The sequence below is a fragment of the Phaenicophaeus curvirostris genome, chromosome 1 (assembly GCF_032191515.1).
Source record: "Phaenicophaeus curvirostris isolate KB17595 chromosome 1, BPBGC_Pcur_1.0, whole genome shotgun sequence".
Classification (NCBI taxonomy): domain Eukaryota; kingdom Metazoa; phylum Chordata; class Aves; order Cuculiformes; family Cuculidae; genus Phaenicophaeus; species Phaenicophaeus curvirostris.
The window spans coordinates 93,302,817-93,322,423 of NC_091392.1; the positions used below are offsets into that span (position 1 = coordinate 93,302,817).

Genomic DNA, 19,607 nt, shown 5'->3' on the forward strand with positions numbered 1-19,607 from the left:
ATCTTTATTAGTTTATTTATTTTGGGGTTTTTTTTTTTCTGGAAGCAATGGTAAAATATAGAGGACCATTTTAGTTTGGTTGCTTTTACTAGTTTGGATAGACAGGAGGAGAAATGCCCCTAGGAATAAAGAAACAAAATGCCATTTTATCTCTTTAGTAAATTTTTTGCTTTACTCATACATAGATGAAAGTATCATTCTTATGACCTCTCGGACTAGGCATTAGACTCGTAAAGCAGATAAAAATGCAGACTAATAGTACAGGATGGCCCCTAGTTGTTCCCTGAAGTTCTGCCTTTAATTATAGTGATGTTCCCAGGGCAACCACTGAATGAAGCCGGTAGCTAAGTTCACTGTTTTGTTAAGGAAAACCCACTGTTCTTCCTTTCCTCTACCAACTGTGATTTTGCTTTAAGCCTTTTTTAAACTCTGCTTAAAAGCCAAAAGAATGTTTTGCAGTCCTTTTCCAGCAAGTACTATATTTGTGATGAAATCATGTGTGCTTACCATTTGAGAGTGTGTGTATGCATCTGTGATAGTCATTCAACTAGGCAGCTTGGCTTACAAGCAAGGCACTGTGAGAAGGAAAGCAAAATAGAAGTTTAGCTTGGCAAACCCTGCCAAATGTTTCTTTCAGTGTAGGGTTTATTTTTTTTTTTTAAAGAAATTACTAGCTCACCAAATCCACATACGAGGAAAAAACTAGAGCAGTGTTTCCTGACCTTTCTGTTACTGGCCGTCACCCTGCATTGTGTCAAACACTATGACCGCAATTTCCCTGCCACTGAAACAGGTCAAGCAAAGCTTGGACTCTACTTACACAAAAATGGCTTTTTAAGTTACAAATTAAAGCAAATAAATCAAAGGTGCTTGTGTCTGGCCTCCCAACTCTATAATTCAGGCTTCTCACCCCTTCATTCAGTATTCTGTTTCACACACCATCCTCATCCCCTCCAGATGCTGATAAAAATCAAAATCAGAAAAAAGGTGTTGGTAAAAATGAACTTGTTTTATCAGATTCAAGAAAGTTATGCCTTGTCCTCCTGTCCTCTTCTCCACACTTACAACTTAGGTTAACCTGCCACTCCTCTGTGAGTTCCAACCTGAAGTTAGGTTTTTGCCTGGCCCATAGCAAGCTACCCTCACAGCAGCCTACGCTTTCCCTTCCATGACGCACATACTGCTCTGTGAAGTACTCCTTCAGTTGCTTGTACCTTGTCTGTCATTCCTTCAGCGGTAGAAGGTGAAAAAAATATCCATTTGTCTAGTGATAAGTGAGTTTTTGCTTTACCCTTTAGCTTATAATTACAGCAAAAATGTGAATGTTCTGCAATGCCTATTTTAGAATTATTCTCTCTTCTCCCTTACTTGTAAAATTGACTTAGATTTTATTGAAGAAATGAAATCTTGAATTTAATGAGCACAATTAGCTGCATTTTCTTTCCTTGGTAAGGCAGGCTTTCTGAGATTAACTTCTGACAAATGTTTATTCTCTTCTAGATTTGGATTTGCAGCTTACTCCTAGTGGAGAAGTCACAAAACAGATTGGAGAGGCTTTGCCCGTGTCATGCACGATTTCTTCTAGTAGAAATGCAACTGTGTTTTGGTCAAAGGTCAGTAATTCATCTACTTCACACTTCATCTGAGTGTTCACCTCTGCAATATTCCTGTAGCTACTTCAGCATTTTGGAAGGCATGAAGGAAGTAATTTGTTTGTTTTTTTAAATAATAGTGTTAAAATTATTCTTCCACGTATTGCTAAAATGAGAGCAGCTAACTCAGGTTCATGACTGCAAATCAGTTACTGTAATTATCAGCTGCTTTAAAATGGAAAGAAGTAATGCCTACTGTGAAACAAACAGAACTTTCCTTAAAACAGTCTGTATACAGCCCTTTGAGAATCGAGTCCTTCTAAGATGAAAAGCCCATTTGGAGGAATTTAGATTCATTGTTTATTTTCTTGGAGGCAAGCTTGGTATTAGTGTTTCAATAAACATAATAAAAGGGCAAGGCAGGTGGAGAGAGAAGATGTTACCAACTGGTGTTCAGTGGCTGATGAAAAAGGTAGTTACCACAGATAATAGGTTTAAATTAAACCTATGCTACTGGAAACTAAAAATAATGTTTGGTGGTTCAGTATAATATGTTGATCTCATAAGCCTGGTTCCTAGAAGAGAGTTATTTGTCTCGTACATATTGTACCACTAGTATTTTTGTCTAGCCTGCCAGAAAAGCTCAGAACAATTGATCCCATCTCTGCCCTTGCCTCAAAAGTGAAGAAGGGAGCTAACTTTTGTAAAACTCCAGTAGTTTCCGCTTTTCATGGTGTTATGTTGCTGTCAGCTATTCAAAAGTAGTTATTAATGGGGGAATACTTTGAATGGGGGTCTAACCTGCCGACGTATGTGAAAAATTCTGTTGATAGTAGTTACAATTGTGATTTAGAGGTTATTGTATTCATAGAGATTAACTTGTTATTTCATCAGGACAATACTAGAATGCCAACAAGTCCGTCATTTTCAAGTCTTCAGTATCAAGATGCTGGAAGCTACATCTGCGCTACAACTTTACAGGGGGTTGAAGGGTTGCAGAAAAGGAAGACACTTAAGCTTATTGTGGAAGGTAAGGGAACGGGTGACTATGCTAATTGATTGTCCTTTTCAAACAAAGTGGTTAACTGTAATATTGTTCTTGTAGGAAAACCTCAAATCAAAATGACAAAGAAAACAAATAAAATGTCTAAAACTATTATCTGCCATGTGGAAGGTTTCCCCAAACCAGCAGTGCAATGGACAGTTACTGGTAGTGGAAGCATCATAAATAAAGCAAGTATCTTTCTTTTTACTTTATTCACCAAACGATAGTGCATAGAAGATACAATTTAAAATCAGTGTTTTCCCAATAGTGAGACTGAAGAAACTAAGTCTATTTCATTTACCTAAGAGAAGGTTAAGTTGTAGTTGTAGCTACATGATGCCTATATGAATGATTTCTGATGATAAAGGTCTTCTGAATAGAGCAGGTGAAGGCACAGAAGATCCACTGGCTGCAGGCCAAAGCTGGAAGGGAAAAGAAAAGATTACAAATGAAATATGCATTTTTAAGTGATAGTACTTAGTCATTTTATATGGATAATGTGGTGATTTTGCCATTGTGTAAAGAACTTTCAAATAGTGATGGAACTGTAGAACTTACATTAGAAAGCAAATGGGTACCTGATCTAGGAATAAATGAGGTGATATGTAATGAAATGTGGCAAGTAAAAGTCCGAGAATATGGTCAATATAGTTTCTTATGGGCTTTGCAATTTTTATCGTAATTTTTATAGGGTTTTTTGTGTGGTTATACCTTCTGTGTCTCACTGGAAACTGAACCATAATACAGTCATCCTGAGGGAGAGGTATAGAGCACCCATAGACAATAGGAAAAATACTTGGAAAATAAGTAAACTGAAGTATTTTCATATTGATTACCAAATGACAAAGCATTGCCACCTTTTGCCTTAGCAGGAAAGGTAGATGAGACATCTATACAAGCAGTCAGAGACTGGAAGCAAAAAGCATGGTGCTCCTGTAGATTTCATTACTCCATTAGGTTTTGCTTTAATCCTACAGAACTTATGCATAGCTGTCAAGATTTATCCATTAAGTTGAAACTACAGGGCAGGAATTGTCTTGATGTTACATAAATGCTTGAAAATAATTTTCTCTGGACATTGTATTCAGACTAAGAATGATGTACAGCAAATTTAATGAACAGCTTCACATTACTATTACAGAACAGATGCTGCGGGTACCACTAAATACACATAGCTTGGCAAAATAATGCTTAGTGTGGAAACAATTTGGAATGATAGAAACTGGAAAATTTACAGTGATTATCTTCCTTATAAAGATATAAATAAAAAACAGCAAGATGGAAAGAAATGAGAACTTAGAAGTTTGGTAGGGGAGTTTCTTGAAGAATTTTATCACTTTAAATATCTTTGAAATAGTCAACAGAAACAAAAGCAATTGCAGAATGTGGTTAACTTTCTCAGAAATGCCTCTATTATGCGATAAGGCATTATTTCTGTTATTGTTTGGAAAACTGTAATATTAGTTGAAAATTATTTCCCACTGAATATTTTCAATGTGCAATACAGGTAATGCATTTTTGAAAGACACTAATCTTCCAATTTTTATCTTATCAGACAGAGGAGACCAGATACGTTAATGGAAAATTTTCCAGTAAAATTGTAATTGCTCCTGAGGAAAATGTGACTTTAACTTGCATTGCAGAAAATCAGCTAGAAAGAACTGTGACCTCCCTGAATGTCTCTGCTAGTGAGTGTCTTCTAAAGTCCTTTTCCTTAAAGTTGTAGTTTCACGTAAAGTACCCACACTTCATGCTCATATGAAGAGTAGGTCTGCATAGTAATGTTGATAATGTTGATTTTTAACCTTGTATCTTAAGTCAAGCAATTGTCTTCCACTCTGGATCAGTAATATATAATAGTTATTGATAGCTTTCTGGATGAAGTCGCTTAGTGTTCATGACTTTCTTGGCTAGCTGTATCTTGTCTGCATTATATTATTTACTTCTGGAAATAATTCAGCAACAGAATTCTACAATATAATAGAAAAAATATTGCAAAATAATACATTCTTTATGAAGATAAAAGTCTTTCTTTATTACTAAATTAACAGCATCTTTTATTCCCCGAATTCCAGTTTGTTATTATTCGTATGACTTGATTCAGAACAGAAATCAGCCACAGATTTAGAAGGGTAGCACAGAAATGCTCAGTCAGAACGATTTCTGAGATTAATATTACACATTTTGAATAAGATTTTTCAGTTGGATATATTATAGTTACAAGGGAAAGATTTATTCTTAATGATAAAATTAAATACCTTCTTTTTTGGCAAATACTGCATTAAGTTTCATTGTTTCTATCATTGTTACAAATAGGAAATTAAATGTGGTGTTCAGGTATAACACATTTTGTCTTTAATTTTAACATTTTTCATTTCAGTAAGTATTCCAGAATATGATGACTCAGAGGATAATAATGGTATGTTTCATTTTCTATCTCCATAACCCTTTCTGAGTTCAAGACCTATTTAGTGTCATTGAACAATTTCAGTTCCCATTGTCCCTTAAAGTTGGACTCTATTTAAAATAGCTAGTGCTGTGATTGACTAAGAACGTGACTTTCTTGAAGCTTTAAACATCTTTTTTTAAGAACAATGTCTGGGTTTTTTTTAATTTTTACTTTCTGACCCCTTTTCTTGTTTCTAATGGAAATTCTTTAGAAGTAGTATAATGCTTGACTTTATCATAGGTCACCTCATTAACTTTTCTTCTTTGCTTCAGGTGACAGCAGTGAAAAGGTTAATGACCAGGCAAAGCTTATAGTGGGGATTGTCGTTGGTCTTCTGCTGGTTGCTCTGATCGCAGGTGTTGTCTACTGGCTCTATGCGAAGAAATCAAAGTAAGAATTTATGGAAAACTTGCTAATAAGTTGAAAAACAAAAATCATAAGTGGGAATGTATGTTTATCTGTTTTCCTTCTGGCAGCATTCCACTAGTCTGAATGGGTCAAAGTTGTTAGTTAGGTGCATTTAGTAGAGAAAGATCGGGTACCTCTGATCAGGTCTTCTCAATGCTTAGCAGGATTCATCTTCTGGAAGTGGGGCTCCAAGACTCTTATAGATCACCACCTGTAATGAAGTTCTGTTTCCTGACAGTCAACTCTGTGCTGATTCTTGCATTTAAATATTGTACCTGCTACTTAGTTGTGGGATTTTACCTCTGTGTGGCTTTACTGGTACTAGCAACTGTCTTCCTTTAGAAAAAGGGTAGCTTGTTTGCCTTAAAAACAGAATAAATCACAGAATATGTCTAAATCATCTCAGAGGGAGAAGAGATATCTTTAATTCATTTGTTCATATATACTTTGAAACCTCTGAAGTAAAATTGGTAAAGATAGACCTTGTTTTGCTGAAAACTAGAAGCTGTCTTCCAAATCAATGTGTTTTAGCCATCCTAGGTATAGAACAGGATTTGCCAGTGAGTCCTTCTTGGTTTCACATTTCTTTATTATTACTCAGGCTCGCTTTAGAAAATACAGTGAAGGTTCTCAAAAAGTAACTATGTTTTCCATCCTTTTAAAGATGGCCATGACTATATGCCTTTTGGCATTATCCCTATAAATTTGTCTCCAAGGAGAAGCGAGGGCAGCTTGCTCTCTGAAGGGTTCCTTACAGCTGCTTCTTAACAGGGAAGATTAAGGTAGTTATGCACAAACCACTACTGGTATAGAAGCAGTCTTAAAGTTCAGTTGTTCTTTCTATGACCTTTCATTAGCTCAAATGAGATCTAAAATATACCAGTGGGATTTTACTATGAACAAATGTGTTTTCATTGATTTGGAAGTACAACGAATTCTCCATCTGCTTGCAAATACTCCTTTTTGAATAATACAGAGGGATTTTACTCTAGCCATAACTGAGCAGGTTTTGGTAGTTTTTCAGATAAAGAATTGCTATAAATTTCCCAAGCACAGAACCACATTCAGATATTATACAGGGAAAAAAAGCACATATTTTTTGCAAAGATTACGCTTAATTTCATAGAAATTGAAAAGTATTAACAATGTTGAGCTCCTCCTCCACAATTTACTACTAGAGTAATAACATCTGCAGTCATTTTCTTTTGTCTTTCTTTTTGAATGTGAGAACGTGGAATCATGAAACTGTGATTCACTGGTTTGGGATTTTTTCGCAAGAGGGCGAGTATAAGGAGGGCAGAGGAGGTAACATACCTTTTCTTGTATCATTATCTAGTGTGGGGAGAGCTAGCCAGGATCTTTGAATATAGTATATCCCTTGCTGAGATGATTTTGTGACTTAAGATAACTTTTCAACATCACAGGTAGGATACAGCACATTCTCAGTGGGCAACGTTTCTTTTCCTTATGCTCAACTTCTGTTGAAAAAGCTTGGAATAAAAATTAGAGCTAGAATTGATTAAACAGGTTCACTGGAAACAAAATAAAAATTCCTTTATAGTGAAATGATAGTCTTCGTATTTGATACATGGTTGCTGGCCTCTGCAATCCATTAAAAATGCATTGTCACTGACAGTCTCCTGTTCTCAGCATATATTTACGTTGATCTGTTGTTACCCTCCCTGCTTTCTGCATATCATACTTGGAAGAGCAAGCAGAGTGTCAATACCTATTCTGAAAAAGTTTTCAGCAGGAATTATAGCCTAGAAACCAAAGATGAGTTGGCAGAAACCACCTTACGCCTTTAGGCACAAGATGTGTCTAATCAGAACCCCCCATCTCCATACAGGCCAACAATGTTAATAGTTATTTTTTGAACCCAGTCTTGAGCAGTAACTCACCTAATCTCTATCCCTGAAGTGACACCAAAGGAAAGTCTGAGAAGGCAGCAGAACAGAACTTTCCAAGTCTGCCGAGGCAAGAAAAACATCACTGTTTTCATTATTGGTGTTGTGATTTGTATAATCTATTGTCTTGTCATCCTCACCGAGTAGGAATTAAATGTGTAGCCTTGGAATATATTCACAATAATTCACTTATATAGTTATTCACTGCCTCAGCACCAATTTGATGCAAAAGATGATTTTTGCCAGGTATTGTTTCACTATGTATATTATCCCACAAATCAGACACTCATCCGTAATCCACATCCTTCAGCCAGCCCCATCTTGAATAAAAAGTTGAGGCTACCTACCCCGGCATGTTGTGTTTCTCCTTCATCTGAGCAGACGGCCAAAGACTTGTTTTGTATAGTTTTCTCCTTTTTCCAAAAGGGATATTTTAAACAAATTTAAACTAGTTTAATTTAAACTAATTAAGCTATTATTTTAAACTAATAATTTACATTATTTAAATTAATTTGCAGCAAACAGAATATAACTTAGCTCTTCAGAATCTTTCTAATTTTTGTCAGACACAGTCAAGTGATTCCAGGACACCTATCTTCAGTAAATTCTTCATATATGGAATTTTCACCTTGCCAGAAACACATGAGTACAGAACAAATGAAAAGTTTAAAATGAAAATACTGTACCCAGCCCACTTTATCCCTGTTCTCTAGGCACAGAAGTTCTGTGTGTGGATTGGACTTCTGCCCCATTTTTGCTCCTTGGGCTTGGAGGTGTACAAATTTCAAGTCACGTGACACTAGATCAAGGTTGAAATGTTTTAAAAATGCAGTGAGGGAAAAGTCAGCTGAGGAAATGAAAGCAAAGCAGCAGTTTTAAGGTTGTTCTTACCATAGCACACTAAACTCTTGAAATTCTTAGGTCAGGGTAATCAAGAAGGCTACAAGTGTCTCTGAAACTGAACACTTGAAGCATAACAATTCTGCTTTTCTGATACTTTATAGGAAACTAGCATATGAATCCAAACATGGCAGGCCAAATACATAGGAAACTCACGGTATGTTTTGAACAAGAATTAGCATTTTTTTTGTTCTTTGTGCAATTCTCTTCCAGAGAAAAGATAGTGTTATAAACATCTCTGAAAGTGAAAGTTTGTGTCACAGAACTTCTATGAAAGTGGCACAAATTAAAAAGTGATCACTCAATTCTTGATGACTAGAATATTTTTTCCAATATTGTCTTTTTTCATACTGATGGAAATTTGAAAATAATTGGAGGAAGTGGAAGTCAAGATTGAGGTAAATAGAGGTTGCAGATAATCCAGATGTGAATGTATAACACCATTAGCTCCTAAAAATTGTTTTTCAGCAGTGCAGCTGAACATTTAACATGCCTTTTGAAAGTAACACACACTTCAATGAAATTTGCGGCTCTTGCTTCAGCACCCAGAACTACACTGATGTGTGTTCTCTTACCTGTCATTATTGCAAGTTTGGGTAACAAGGACAAAGAGCACTGCAGATTTTACACTTTAAAAAGTGTTGAAGGTGAGGCCTATACTTGCAAGATTAAAAGAAATCAGGAATTAAAATCCAACAATAATTTCTGAGTCATCTCTATGCAGTCAGTATTTACTCTACAGCAGGCAAAACAATTGAGATGAAAAATGGTCTTTATTAAAACCAATGGTATGAACAGTGTCTGAACAAAATCCATGAAAATAGTGGGCCTTCAGAGCACACACTCTCCAAAGAAAACTAAAATCCTCACCTTGGTTAATACTCATAGAGACATTTTGATTAGGATTCCCCGAGGATAATTATTTTCTTGAAGAGCAAACATAGAAAACTTAAAATATGAGTTTAACAAGAGCTTGGAAAGATCCATGTTTTACAAATGAATTTAAAAACAGTTGAGAGAGACATAAGTAAACTCATTTTCATACAGCCGGCTCCTCATTCTTCAGAACACTATGGCCAGAGCAGGCTAAGTCATAAGCTTTGTTTGTGGAGCTGTAGATAATGTTAAAGTGTGAGGTGGCCTGGGCAAAGTGAGCTGGCTGTCTTGCTCTTTTTGGCAAGTCCTTGGGAATATTTCTATCCATCTGGACCGTGTTACCCAGCTGCTCAGGTATCATCAGGAAATGGCTTTTGAGCAAGCTGACAGGACTTAATGCACGAAAACATAAGGAACAACTGGTTTTGAATGTTGAGCTGGCAAAGGACCATTTGTCCTGTGCCTCAAGTCACCCCAGGAAGTGATGGAAACCATGTTTTGAGCCATTTCTCTGTTATAAACACAGGCCACGTCTGTCGAGCTCTGAGGACTGGTCCAGTGCCAACATGGCCTATTCCTTTACTGTTGGCAGAGCACTGCCAGTGGATCATACTGCTGCAACTCAGTGCAAAATCACTCTTTTATCTTTTAATAATTCTCTTTAGGTAAGAGTGAAAAAGGCAGCAGTATTGCTTGAGCTGAGATGGTGAATCTGCCTAGATATCAGTGTTTGGGGAACAAACAAAAAAAGCCAGTAAGACACTGAACCACCAAAATTAAACTGCAGTATTTCAGTGTCTGTCACTGAGAATCTAAATCCATCTGATTGTCAGACATGAAAAACTGCTACTGCTCTCATTTCAAGCAAGCGGTACATGCCATCCTCCAAAAGACTTCTGGATTGCCTGCCTCATTCAAAATCATAGTGCTGCCTTTTAAATCTCCTATTTTCACCCTTTCTGGCCTTAGGAAAACAGAGGTGACATTTAGCAACAGGAACAGTTTCATTGAATGCAGGACTAAAATAGAACACTTGAAAAATCAAAACCTGATCACATTGCAGAACCTCCCACATTTGAGTCACCAAGTAATTTTAACCTAACCATAGACTAGTGATGCTAGTTTCGGTTCCCTCTGCTGTTAAGTGTCAGGTCACGTGAAATCCAGTCTGCCTTGGGCACTGTAAGACTCTTGATAAGAGGCCAAAAAAAAAGAATAAAACTGAGACATGCCAATAGTCTATCCAGCCCGCTCTCTTGTCTCCAAGACCAGACAGAAGGACTTACATGAGGGCAGATATGCATGATACTGCTTTTTTGCCTCCAACTCATTTCAGCTCAGGTAATTGCCAGAGTCCTGATTCTTTCAGCTTTTAATCTCATTCACCACTGTCTCCAGTTTTGGAAGGCTTATTTATGGAAAGCCATGACAAGCCAAATCCTGTGCGCTACCAAAACCAAACATTTTTTCTATTTTAAGTTCTTTAATTTTACAGGATTCGTTTGAGGGTTTGTTTCTTTATTAGGATTAAAGAGATTTGTGAAATGTTATTAAGATCACAGAAGTTTAGTCGCTATCCGAGCACTGAATTTTTTTCTTCATTGCATCTTACATCCTTTCCTTCTGTGCATATCACGTGTTTCAGGTTTTGAATACCAAAATAAACTAGAGAGTTACTGCATAATAGAAATGCACCACTTTAGAACAAGTTTTTTTATTATATGATCTCAGCATTTTTCAAGTTAAATTTGCCTGCCATAAGCATAAGCTTGGATCTTTGCAGTAAGCTCAGCTCAGCACAGGAACGTTCCTGTCAGCCACACAAACAAAAACAGAGGCACTCTAAACGACTGATAGAAGGTCAGTGCAGCTTTGAAGCATTAAAACTTACAGGTACTCAGGAAATAACCTACTCTAAAACCAAAAACATTTTAGAATGGTTCCATTCAATGTAATCCGTGGGATTTAGGCCCAGAATCCCATGTCTCCCTGGCACTCTACTTCCCATGCTGCTTCTCAGTCCTGAGAGCAGCATTTCAACAGTGTTTCCAGAGGTGCTGAGCGCTAGGTGTGCTTGCGCTCCAAGCTCTTTTGAGGTGGGGACTAAACTATATTCTCTTAACAGTGCTGTTCAAGGTTACTTCAACTCAGGGCTCATGTAGTGCTTAGTCACTGCTAGTGGCCTTTGCTCAGATGGAGGATGCACACCAAAACATCCACTAGCAAAAACTCAGATCAGAAGATTTGGGAGGTACATACCTGCATGGTGTCAAGCGTGACATGTCACACTATCTTCTAACCTGTGTCTTCATTGTATTTTGCAAGTCAGTGTCACTATGAGTCTTTACCCTGGAGCAAGGGTGAGCGTATGCATGAGCCTGTCACAACACACGTTACTGTTCTGCAGGGGAAACAAGTTATCCATAGAGAAATGTGTGTACCATAATCTGCTTTGACACAAGGGATTTACTTTGTCCCACTCAAACACGTCTGCCCATTTACATTTTAAAAATTGTAGCCTTCAAAATGTTATCGCAGCACTGCAGGATTCTTTCACCTTGGCAGACAGCGAGGCTTCTCACACGTAAATGAATGGCTTAGTGGTTTTATTGTGCTAAGCTAAACTAAGCACTTAACTCATTAATTCATCTCCACTACTTGTATTAAGGAAGTCCTGCTATTTTAAACGAGATATACCTCTTTCCCCCCCCACCTTAAACATTTAGACAATCTCTTCTTTACTCAAAGCTTGTTAGTCATGGCTAGCACAGCTCTAAAAGCCAGAGCAGGTTTTTTTTTAGGTGTTACCAGAATTTTCATTAATTTCTTCATAGTTAAAGAGCTTCCGTTTGGCATGGTCTCTGAAAATCAGTTTACTACAAGTACACAGAAGATTGCTATGTTGAACAGGGTATTTTAGCTATACTTGTAATGTTTTAGTGTGCCTTAGAGCAAAGTCTTGTTTATTGAAACAAGATATATACTTAATTTGTCAAGAAACATGGAGCTGCACAACGGGTTTAACCTTACTAAATGTCTGGTAGCTCAGAATAATTTCGAATTCATCAAGAAGTAAATCAAAGATACACAGCCCGACTGCAACAGTTCCTGCAGTACTACTGCTTTTGGGGAACCAGTTCTGTTGGCCTACAGACATATGCAAGCCTATTGCTCTTCTCAGAACAGAACTAAGAGTTTTCTGTCTTACAGAGAGGGGAAGAGGCAATGTTGCTAATGTGAGGATAGAACAAAAGTGCTGTAGACATGCAAAGATGACCTTTTTTTCCATTATAGGGCAGCATCAAAACATGTAGACAAAGATCTTGGGAATATAGAAGAAAACAAAAAGTTAGAAGAAAACAACCATAAATCTGAAACTTAAGAGAAAAGGTGTCAGTTACCATTGCAGGTAAGTGCAATATTTAACATCTCATTGTCCACATTGTTCTTTCTAGCAATCACAGTGGTGTCTTGGATGGAGCCTGTTGCTCACCTTCCAGCCATTAGGCAGTGGAGTAATTTTGAGTGGTGCAATATTAGGACAGACAGACTAAAGCCCCTGGCCAATTAAGAATTCATACCCGTATATGCATGTATTAAAGAATCCTGACATTTAGACGTAATTTATTACTTGGCTTTATATTAATCCACATACTTGGGAAAATGTAAATACAAATTTGCATAATATATCACTGGGAGGGAGGGGGGAGTGTGTGTGTATGTATGTATATGTGTGTATGTGTGTGTGTGAAGAGTGTGCTTAGGTATAGTTTAGAAAGTCTTAAGTTGTAATAACGACTTGAAATAACAGGAACCGTATACCCTTACTGGAAGCAACAGTTTCTAAGTCCTTGGTCAGCTTTATTCGTCATCACTGTAAGAGGCATGAAACTTAGAACAAAGTAATTCTTTTTCTCAAGATTTAACATAATCATAACTGTTATCAATTTCACCCTGGAAGGGGATGATGTCTATTAAGTTAGTAGCAATGCAACAGGTATGACAGTTTCTCCAGCTGAGATCTATATAAAATAAAGTCTGTACAAATAATTAGGCAGAAGCAGAAGTTCTGTGAGGAATTACAGGAGCATTACAGAGCACCAACAGCACCATCCAGTGTTCACATTTATATACACCACTGCTACATATGTGCTACTGCTGTATCTCTCCCCTTCGTACCCAATGCAGAGATTTAGACCACTTTTCTCTGCCAACTAAGGCCATTTTAAATTAACACTGTGGTACAACAGTGTGGAAAGTAGCTAACCATATTGGGGTTTCTTGAGTTTAGTCATAAATGTTCTGAAAATTGACAATAGTAAGAGTTCAGTGGTGGGGCATTTAGATAAGGAGATATTTATTTAAATAAGGAGGACTGTCTTTATTAATAATTTCAATATGTTAGTATTGTCTGAAATTTTAAAGTACAAAGCACTATTTTTGCATTAATTATTTGGAATTCACTGAGTAGAGTGATTATGCAGTACAGAAAGAAATGGAGCATTGTAGTATGCACTTTTTTACTAGTTTAAAAGAGAGAGTTGGGAATACCAAAATTCTGCCCTATGAATGATTTAAAAGTGGAAAATAAATGTGGATTTTGAAAAATTTGCACTGTAAATACCCAGCATTTCTACTACAATTCTGTAGGAAATTCTGTCATCTTTTTTGGTTAGGACTCGTTTTGTACTTTTTTTTTCCTAGACTTGGTACCTTCTGCAACATTGCAGTATTGAGGTGATTAGATGGAGCTGAAGTTAGCTGAGGGTATTTAGTGAACATAAGAGTTCAAGTAATATTCTGTGCCTTCAGCACAATCTTTAATTATTTTATTTCTTCAGATCAATAGATCTACATAAAGGAAAGCTTATCCAAAAATCCATTGCTTACTAGGTAAACTTACTGGAATTACCAGGAACAGTATTGCAACAGCTATTCTTATAATGAAAGAAAGTATTTTCATCGTTGAAAGCCAGGAAAAAGTACTATTTGTGTAGCTGTTTATTTGAAGGTTAGATACTGAGTAATGTTGGTTAACATATTAAAAATGTTTTAACTGGCTTTGTCTTTCATATTTTCAGAGAATACATATAGACCAATTGAAGCATGAACGTGGATTGTATTTAAGTATATACAAAGAAATGACAGCTATTCATGGTTCAAATATTAAACAGATCATACTACCAAGTTTTCAAAGGATTTTAGACACAATTATCTCAAGCTAAAAAAAACCCCACAAACTAATTTTGGCAATAGCCATGATAATAGGTCACCATGTTGTGTTCTGTTTGAAATATTTTTTGTAAATGTCTGCACTGAAGATTTCTTTTTGTTTGCCTTTATGTAAATTTTTTACGTAGCTATTTTTATACACTGTAAGGCTTTGTTCTGGGAGTTGCTGTTAATCTGATGTATAGTGTAATGGTTTTATTTCAATTGTTTTTATGACACCCTTTGAGCAGGTACATGTCTAATTCTGATTGCTATCAGTGAAGCCTCTGTTTTGTAGCAAGTACCTAGAGTGTAAGATTGTCTTAAAGGAAAATGTCAAACTCCCTTTCGTTCTTTGAAATCACAGTAAAAGAGGAAGAGTGACAGCTGTGACAAGAATAAGTTGTTAATAAAAGTGAATTTTTAAAAAACCATGCAAAGCTAAACAGTCAGAAAGGGAATAAAGAGTTTCCACGAGAAGGCTGGATATTGAGCAAGGAACACAATAATTCCTAGCCTACGTGTAGATGGTGGCTAATTATCCTTTTCGTCTAGGGCAAATCACACATTTTATCGATACATTATCAGCGTCTTTCATGTTAGAATTAAAATAAGGAACTGGAATTCTGGATTAATGTTGATTCCTTTATGTTATCTGCTGCCTTAAAGTACTGTACATTTTCTTCATTTCAAAAAGACACCAATCAGAATTGAATTTTTTTTTAAAAAGTGGTCATATCAAAGCTGCATTTTTTCCACAAAAATAGAATATATATATATATTTTTTGTGTGTTTTTGTTAACTATGCTACAGATATTGAATGCACCTTGAGATAATTTTAGTGTTTTTAACTGGTACCTAATTTATCAAACAGTACATATAATTGTAACAATGAAATGTCTATGTATCTTTAGTTAATTCAAGTTTGTAACTTTATAAACATGTTTTATGCTTGAGGGAATTTTTAGAATGGTACTGACAAGGAAATGTTTTGGGATAAATGGTCAATAGAAAGTTGTACTTAAGGAAGAAAAGTTTCATCTTATGGAGAAGGTTAATTTCTGGAAGACAGTAATGGGCAGCTTTGATGGAGAGGAGCAGTAGAGTAAGCAGAAGATCAGGTTTCCATTTACAAATATCCAGGGAAAAAGTAAGTTTTTATAGTCTGGTAGGCAAAAATAAATAATTAAATAAAAGAAAAAGATGGACGTTAGGAAATGTATTTTGCCACTTTTGCATTATTTAGGGGGAAGAAAACTGAAAACTGTTACTTGTAAATTTGTAAAATGTTAAATGTCTGGGCAGTAGTGACTGATGTCTTAATAAAAGCTTCCTGTAGTGCATTGGCATGGATTAAATACATAAGATGTCCTATAAACTCTATGCTGTATAAAATATTAGAGGGAAATCATGTTATATGCCTCTAAACTTTGATTTGTTACTGTTTTATTTGGCAAAAAAAAAAAAAATTATGATCTTGGTCAATATTTAAACCAAAGTAAAATGGGGGGAAAAAAACCAAAGTAATTTGTTTTGCATGGCTAAGCCATTCTGTTATCTCTGTAAATATTGTGATTTTTTTCTTTTTAGAATTTTGTTAAAAAAATTCTAAAATTTTTAGACACCTGTTTTTCCAAAATAAAACGTGAACACACAAAAAAGTTACTTTATATAGAAATATATCTTTTTCTTTTGGTGGAAGAACACTGCCAAGTGATACACATTTTTTAAAAAAACATGCAGTGGGCGTGACTGTAAACAGGAAAAATTGTAAAAGATTCCTGTGAAGGAGTGTGTAAGCATCACCTGTCTTTGTTTATAACACTACCAATAGTTCTTAAATGCAGAGAAGAAACCTCCAAAGATCATAAGGGAAAGAGCATAGGGAAGGGCTGAGAATTTTCATACCACTGTCTGGGGAACACAGGGGAGAGGAGAGGAAAAAAAAGTGCTTCAACTTCCACAGCTTCAAAAAAGGAATAAAACCAACTCCTCACCTTTTGGGATTCTGCTAGATCTCCTATGCACTTTAAATCATCAGTCCTGGGAGCTGGGTTTTTCACTGCTCCGAGTTTGCTATAGGAACGTTTCAAGAACCAAGAGTGCAAAAGAATTAATGTTTCTATCCATGCCTAAACAACAATAAAACTGAAGTATGTCTTCATTCACTTGTCTCAGATGTCAGTTTACAAGGACGTATACGAACGCGAGGCAGGGCACTTACCTAGAGCTTGCGCTGCAAATGAATCTCCATGGAGCCTGGCTGGGATGAAAAGTTCCATAAAGCCCAGGGGGTCTTGGGGTGGGTGTGTGGGGCCTCCTCATGGACCTGAGGGTCACGACCCAGAGACTATAAGCATTCATTCAGAGAAAAGCGTGTGCCTGGCAGTCATGCAGAACCTTCCGAAAGTTCATTATGCAGGTCTCTACTTCTGACCTGGTAATAAAAATACCCTAGCAGAAAATCTTAACGTCTGAGTTTGTACATCACTCTGGAGTTCAACTCCATTCCATTTACTGCAGAAGGGGAGAAAAAAACTTTTCTCATAAATTGTTTAAAAGCATGACAAGAGGTGGGTGACAGACGGTCTTGCTGTTTGAAGGTTGGGAAATAAAAGAGTTCATGATGTCTGTTCATGGCTGTATAGAAAATAGCCTCTGAGTTTCAACAGCTTTGTCTGCATGTTGCAAAGGCAGTGTCCTGCAAAAATACCATATGGGCTTCCCAAGCAACTGTGGAAGTCACCAAAAGCACTAATACCCAAAGTATAGCTCTACTGCAGTCGATATGAGCCACTAGTACCACACTTGCACAGAAATATGATAGCGGTGCAGTCAGGAGGTGAGGTATTCGGAAAACAATAAAAGCACTTTGGCACAACCCAACAAAAAGCAAAATATCAGGGACATTTTTTACTGGTTCTAAGTGCTACAGAACAGCATCTGTTCTAGGGCTTTACTGTACCTACAGCTAATGCTCTGCTGGGGCTAGCAGCTGGTCAGAGCCTTAGCTACTGTTAAACGCTTACTGGACTGCTTGCCAGAAAAACAAACAATCCACACCTGCTCCTTTATATTATCCACAACTTGCCAACATCAACCCAGCATTACAGATGGCTTAGGCAATATGTTACACCTTATTCTGGACACAGAGACTTTTCATTCTGTCTTGTTTTAAAATACATACAAAAATATGTAATTTTAAATTCTATATTGATTATTACTTGAATATTCTGAGATACCAATGTGAGTTTTATCCATATTGGTACTAGCTTATAGAGACAGACAAAAAATGAATAAATGTAAATTTGTTGTCTAAAGTAAGATAAATTTCTTCAGGGAACATCTGATATTCACCTAATATCATCAGCTGCTGGCTGTTGCAGTTAAATCTGATTTACTTGTAGTACCATATGTAGCTAGATACCTTCCTGTTGACTTCATGTTTAGACAGCCATATATATGTAATTACCTCAGCTAAGATTAAGCAGCGACATGAAATGAGATCATGAGCTCCTGTGTCAACTACGTCCGTGCAACTGTCTCTGGATATGCTTTTGGCTTGAATGCATATCTCCATCGATGTCTCTGTTTCCAAGGATTGTCCAATACTGTTTTTTTCAAACAGATTTCTCCTCCAGGCAAAAGAAGATGGAGGGAACACAGGTGGCATGTTAACAACTCTTGGTTACGTGCATCTCCCAGCACCTGAAGGGCTGTCACACTGTTCTGGAAAAGGGCAGCATCCTCAAGCTGGCATAATTCAGTGCTGAGCAAGGCTGGCTTCAGCATTTCCCTTCAATAGTCTGACTGGGAGTGAACGCATTGCTTTATTGCGGAAGGAGGCTAGGAAGGGAGATAGACAGGCTGCAAACAGATGAACAAACCAACCCACCACCCTCACCTGAACTGTGTATGCTTCATGTGTAGTGCAGCACACTCTTAATAGTGACTTGCTACATATCAAGTTATCAAAGAATTAGAAAATAAGGTTATTACTTGATATAAAATTATGCCAATTTTTAAAATAAGACTAACTCCATCCACCCAGCCACTCACAATTCTTTAAATGTCCTCTAATTCATACATTCTTCTCATTTACATTCTAAACATAGACATTTATTCTGTTCACAGCAAGGCATTCGCTTTCATGTAGTAATGAATTTCGGCTTGAAAAGGCAGAGCCTAACAAATTATTATGAAATTTTATTCCTTAGTAAGAAAACAGTAATGTACCTCTCTCATCACGCACGTTCCCCAAATGTTTTCCCTGTTCTTATGTTCCACATTATGATACAGCTGAGGCTTCTGTAGTCCTCCGTTCCTTATCCTAGTGCTCATTTTCGTATCTCCTGTGCTGTATAGAATGATTCTCTTCTGCCTTTCACCATCATTTATTTATTTGTAGGATATGTAGTTCAGAAATGACAAAGCCACCTTGAGACAAATACCAGCAGTTTTAACACAATCAGAAACATAAATAGGCTGTGAAACAGAAAAAAAATAGCAACATGCCCAGCTTCCCATGTTTGGACTTCTACGTATTTGTATCCATTGTTTTGAAGTCTCCTGGAGTTACCAAATTTTGGAAAAATTGCACAAAATCTAGTTCATACTATAAAAGCTCAGCTGCAATACCATAACATATGCCTGTAACACCAACGTGCCTAAGTCTTTTAAGGGGTTTTTTTGGCTAACCCTTTTCGTGTCACTTGTACAACTAGAAATAATGTTAAATAAATAACATGAGGAATCTGTGTGCTGGAACACCAGCACAAGTTTTATGTTTAAGGATGTAATCTTTTCCATATATTTCAATCCATGTAGTTGTGATGCAAGGATTTATTGCATGCTATCCAGCCTTGCACTGGAGAGAGAGCAGAAGGAAGCAAGTAACATCCTATTGCTCTAAGAAGTAACAGATTAAATTCTGTTTAATTATAGTAGTCTCCACCCATTTACTTTCTCTGGGAAAAAGCCATCCCCCCCTTCAATACCTACATTCAACCTTGCTCAGAAAAGCTCTCAGTGAAATAAAGTTTATACTAAAATCCAGAACAGGAGCAATGCTTCTCCCTCAGTTTAAACTCACTTCATCATTATCCTTTTTACTCCTGAGGTTCTCACTGGGGCAGTCAAGTAATCATGTGCCTAGGTACATCACTGATGACAATTTGTTCTCTCCAGAGACAGCAAATAGAAATTCGGATTGTGTTGTA

General features: G+C 36.7%; 1 protein-coding gene across 4 annotated transcripts in view; it reads left to right on the forward strand.

The window, feature by feature from the left end:
- The window catches only part of ALCAM (activated leukocyte cell adhesion molecule), a 129,479-nt gene extending 113,155 nt beyond the window's left edge, over window positions 1-16,324 (forward strand). The window contains exons 9-16 of one of the 4 annotated variants that reach the window (XM_069868552.1): window positions 1,501-1,613; window positions 2,487-2,622; window positions 2,698-2,829; window positions 4,197-4,325; window positions 5,018-5,056; window positions 5,359-5,476; window positions 12,472-12,586; window positions 14,259-16,324. In XM_069868552.1, the coding sequence (XP_069724653.1) occupies window positions 1,501-1,613; window positions 2,487-2,622; window positions 2,698-2,829; window positions 4,197-4,325; window positions 5,018-5,056; window positions 5,359-5,476; window positions 12,472-12,559 (755 nt within the window). In that variant the 3' untranslated portion in view covers window positions 12,560-12,586; window positions 14,259-16,324. Of the gene's footprint in view, window positions 1-1,500; window positions 1,614-2,486; window positions 2,623-2,697; window positions 2,830-4,196; window positions 4,326-5,017; window positions 5,057-5,358; window positions 5,477-7,414; window positions 7,753-12,471; window positions 12,587-14,258 lie in introns of those variants that run through there. The other 3 variants (XM_069868536.1, XM_069868559.1, XM_069868544.1) reach the window with 3 other exon arrangements.
- The last annotated feature ends 3,283 nt before the right edge of the window (window positions 16,325-19,607 follow it).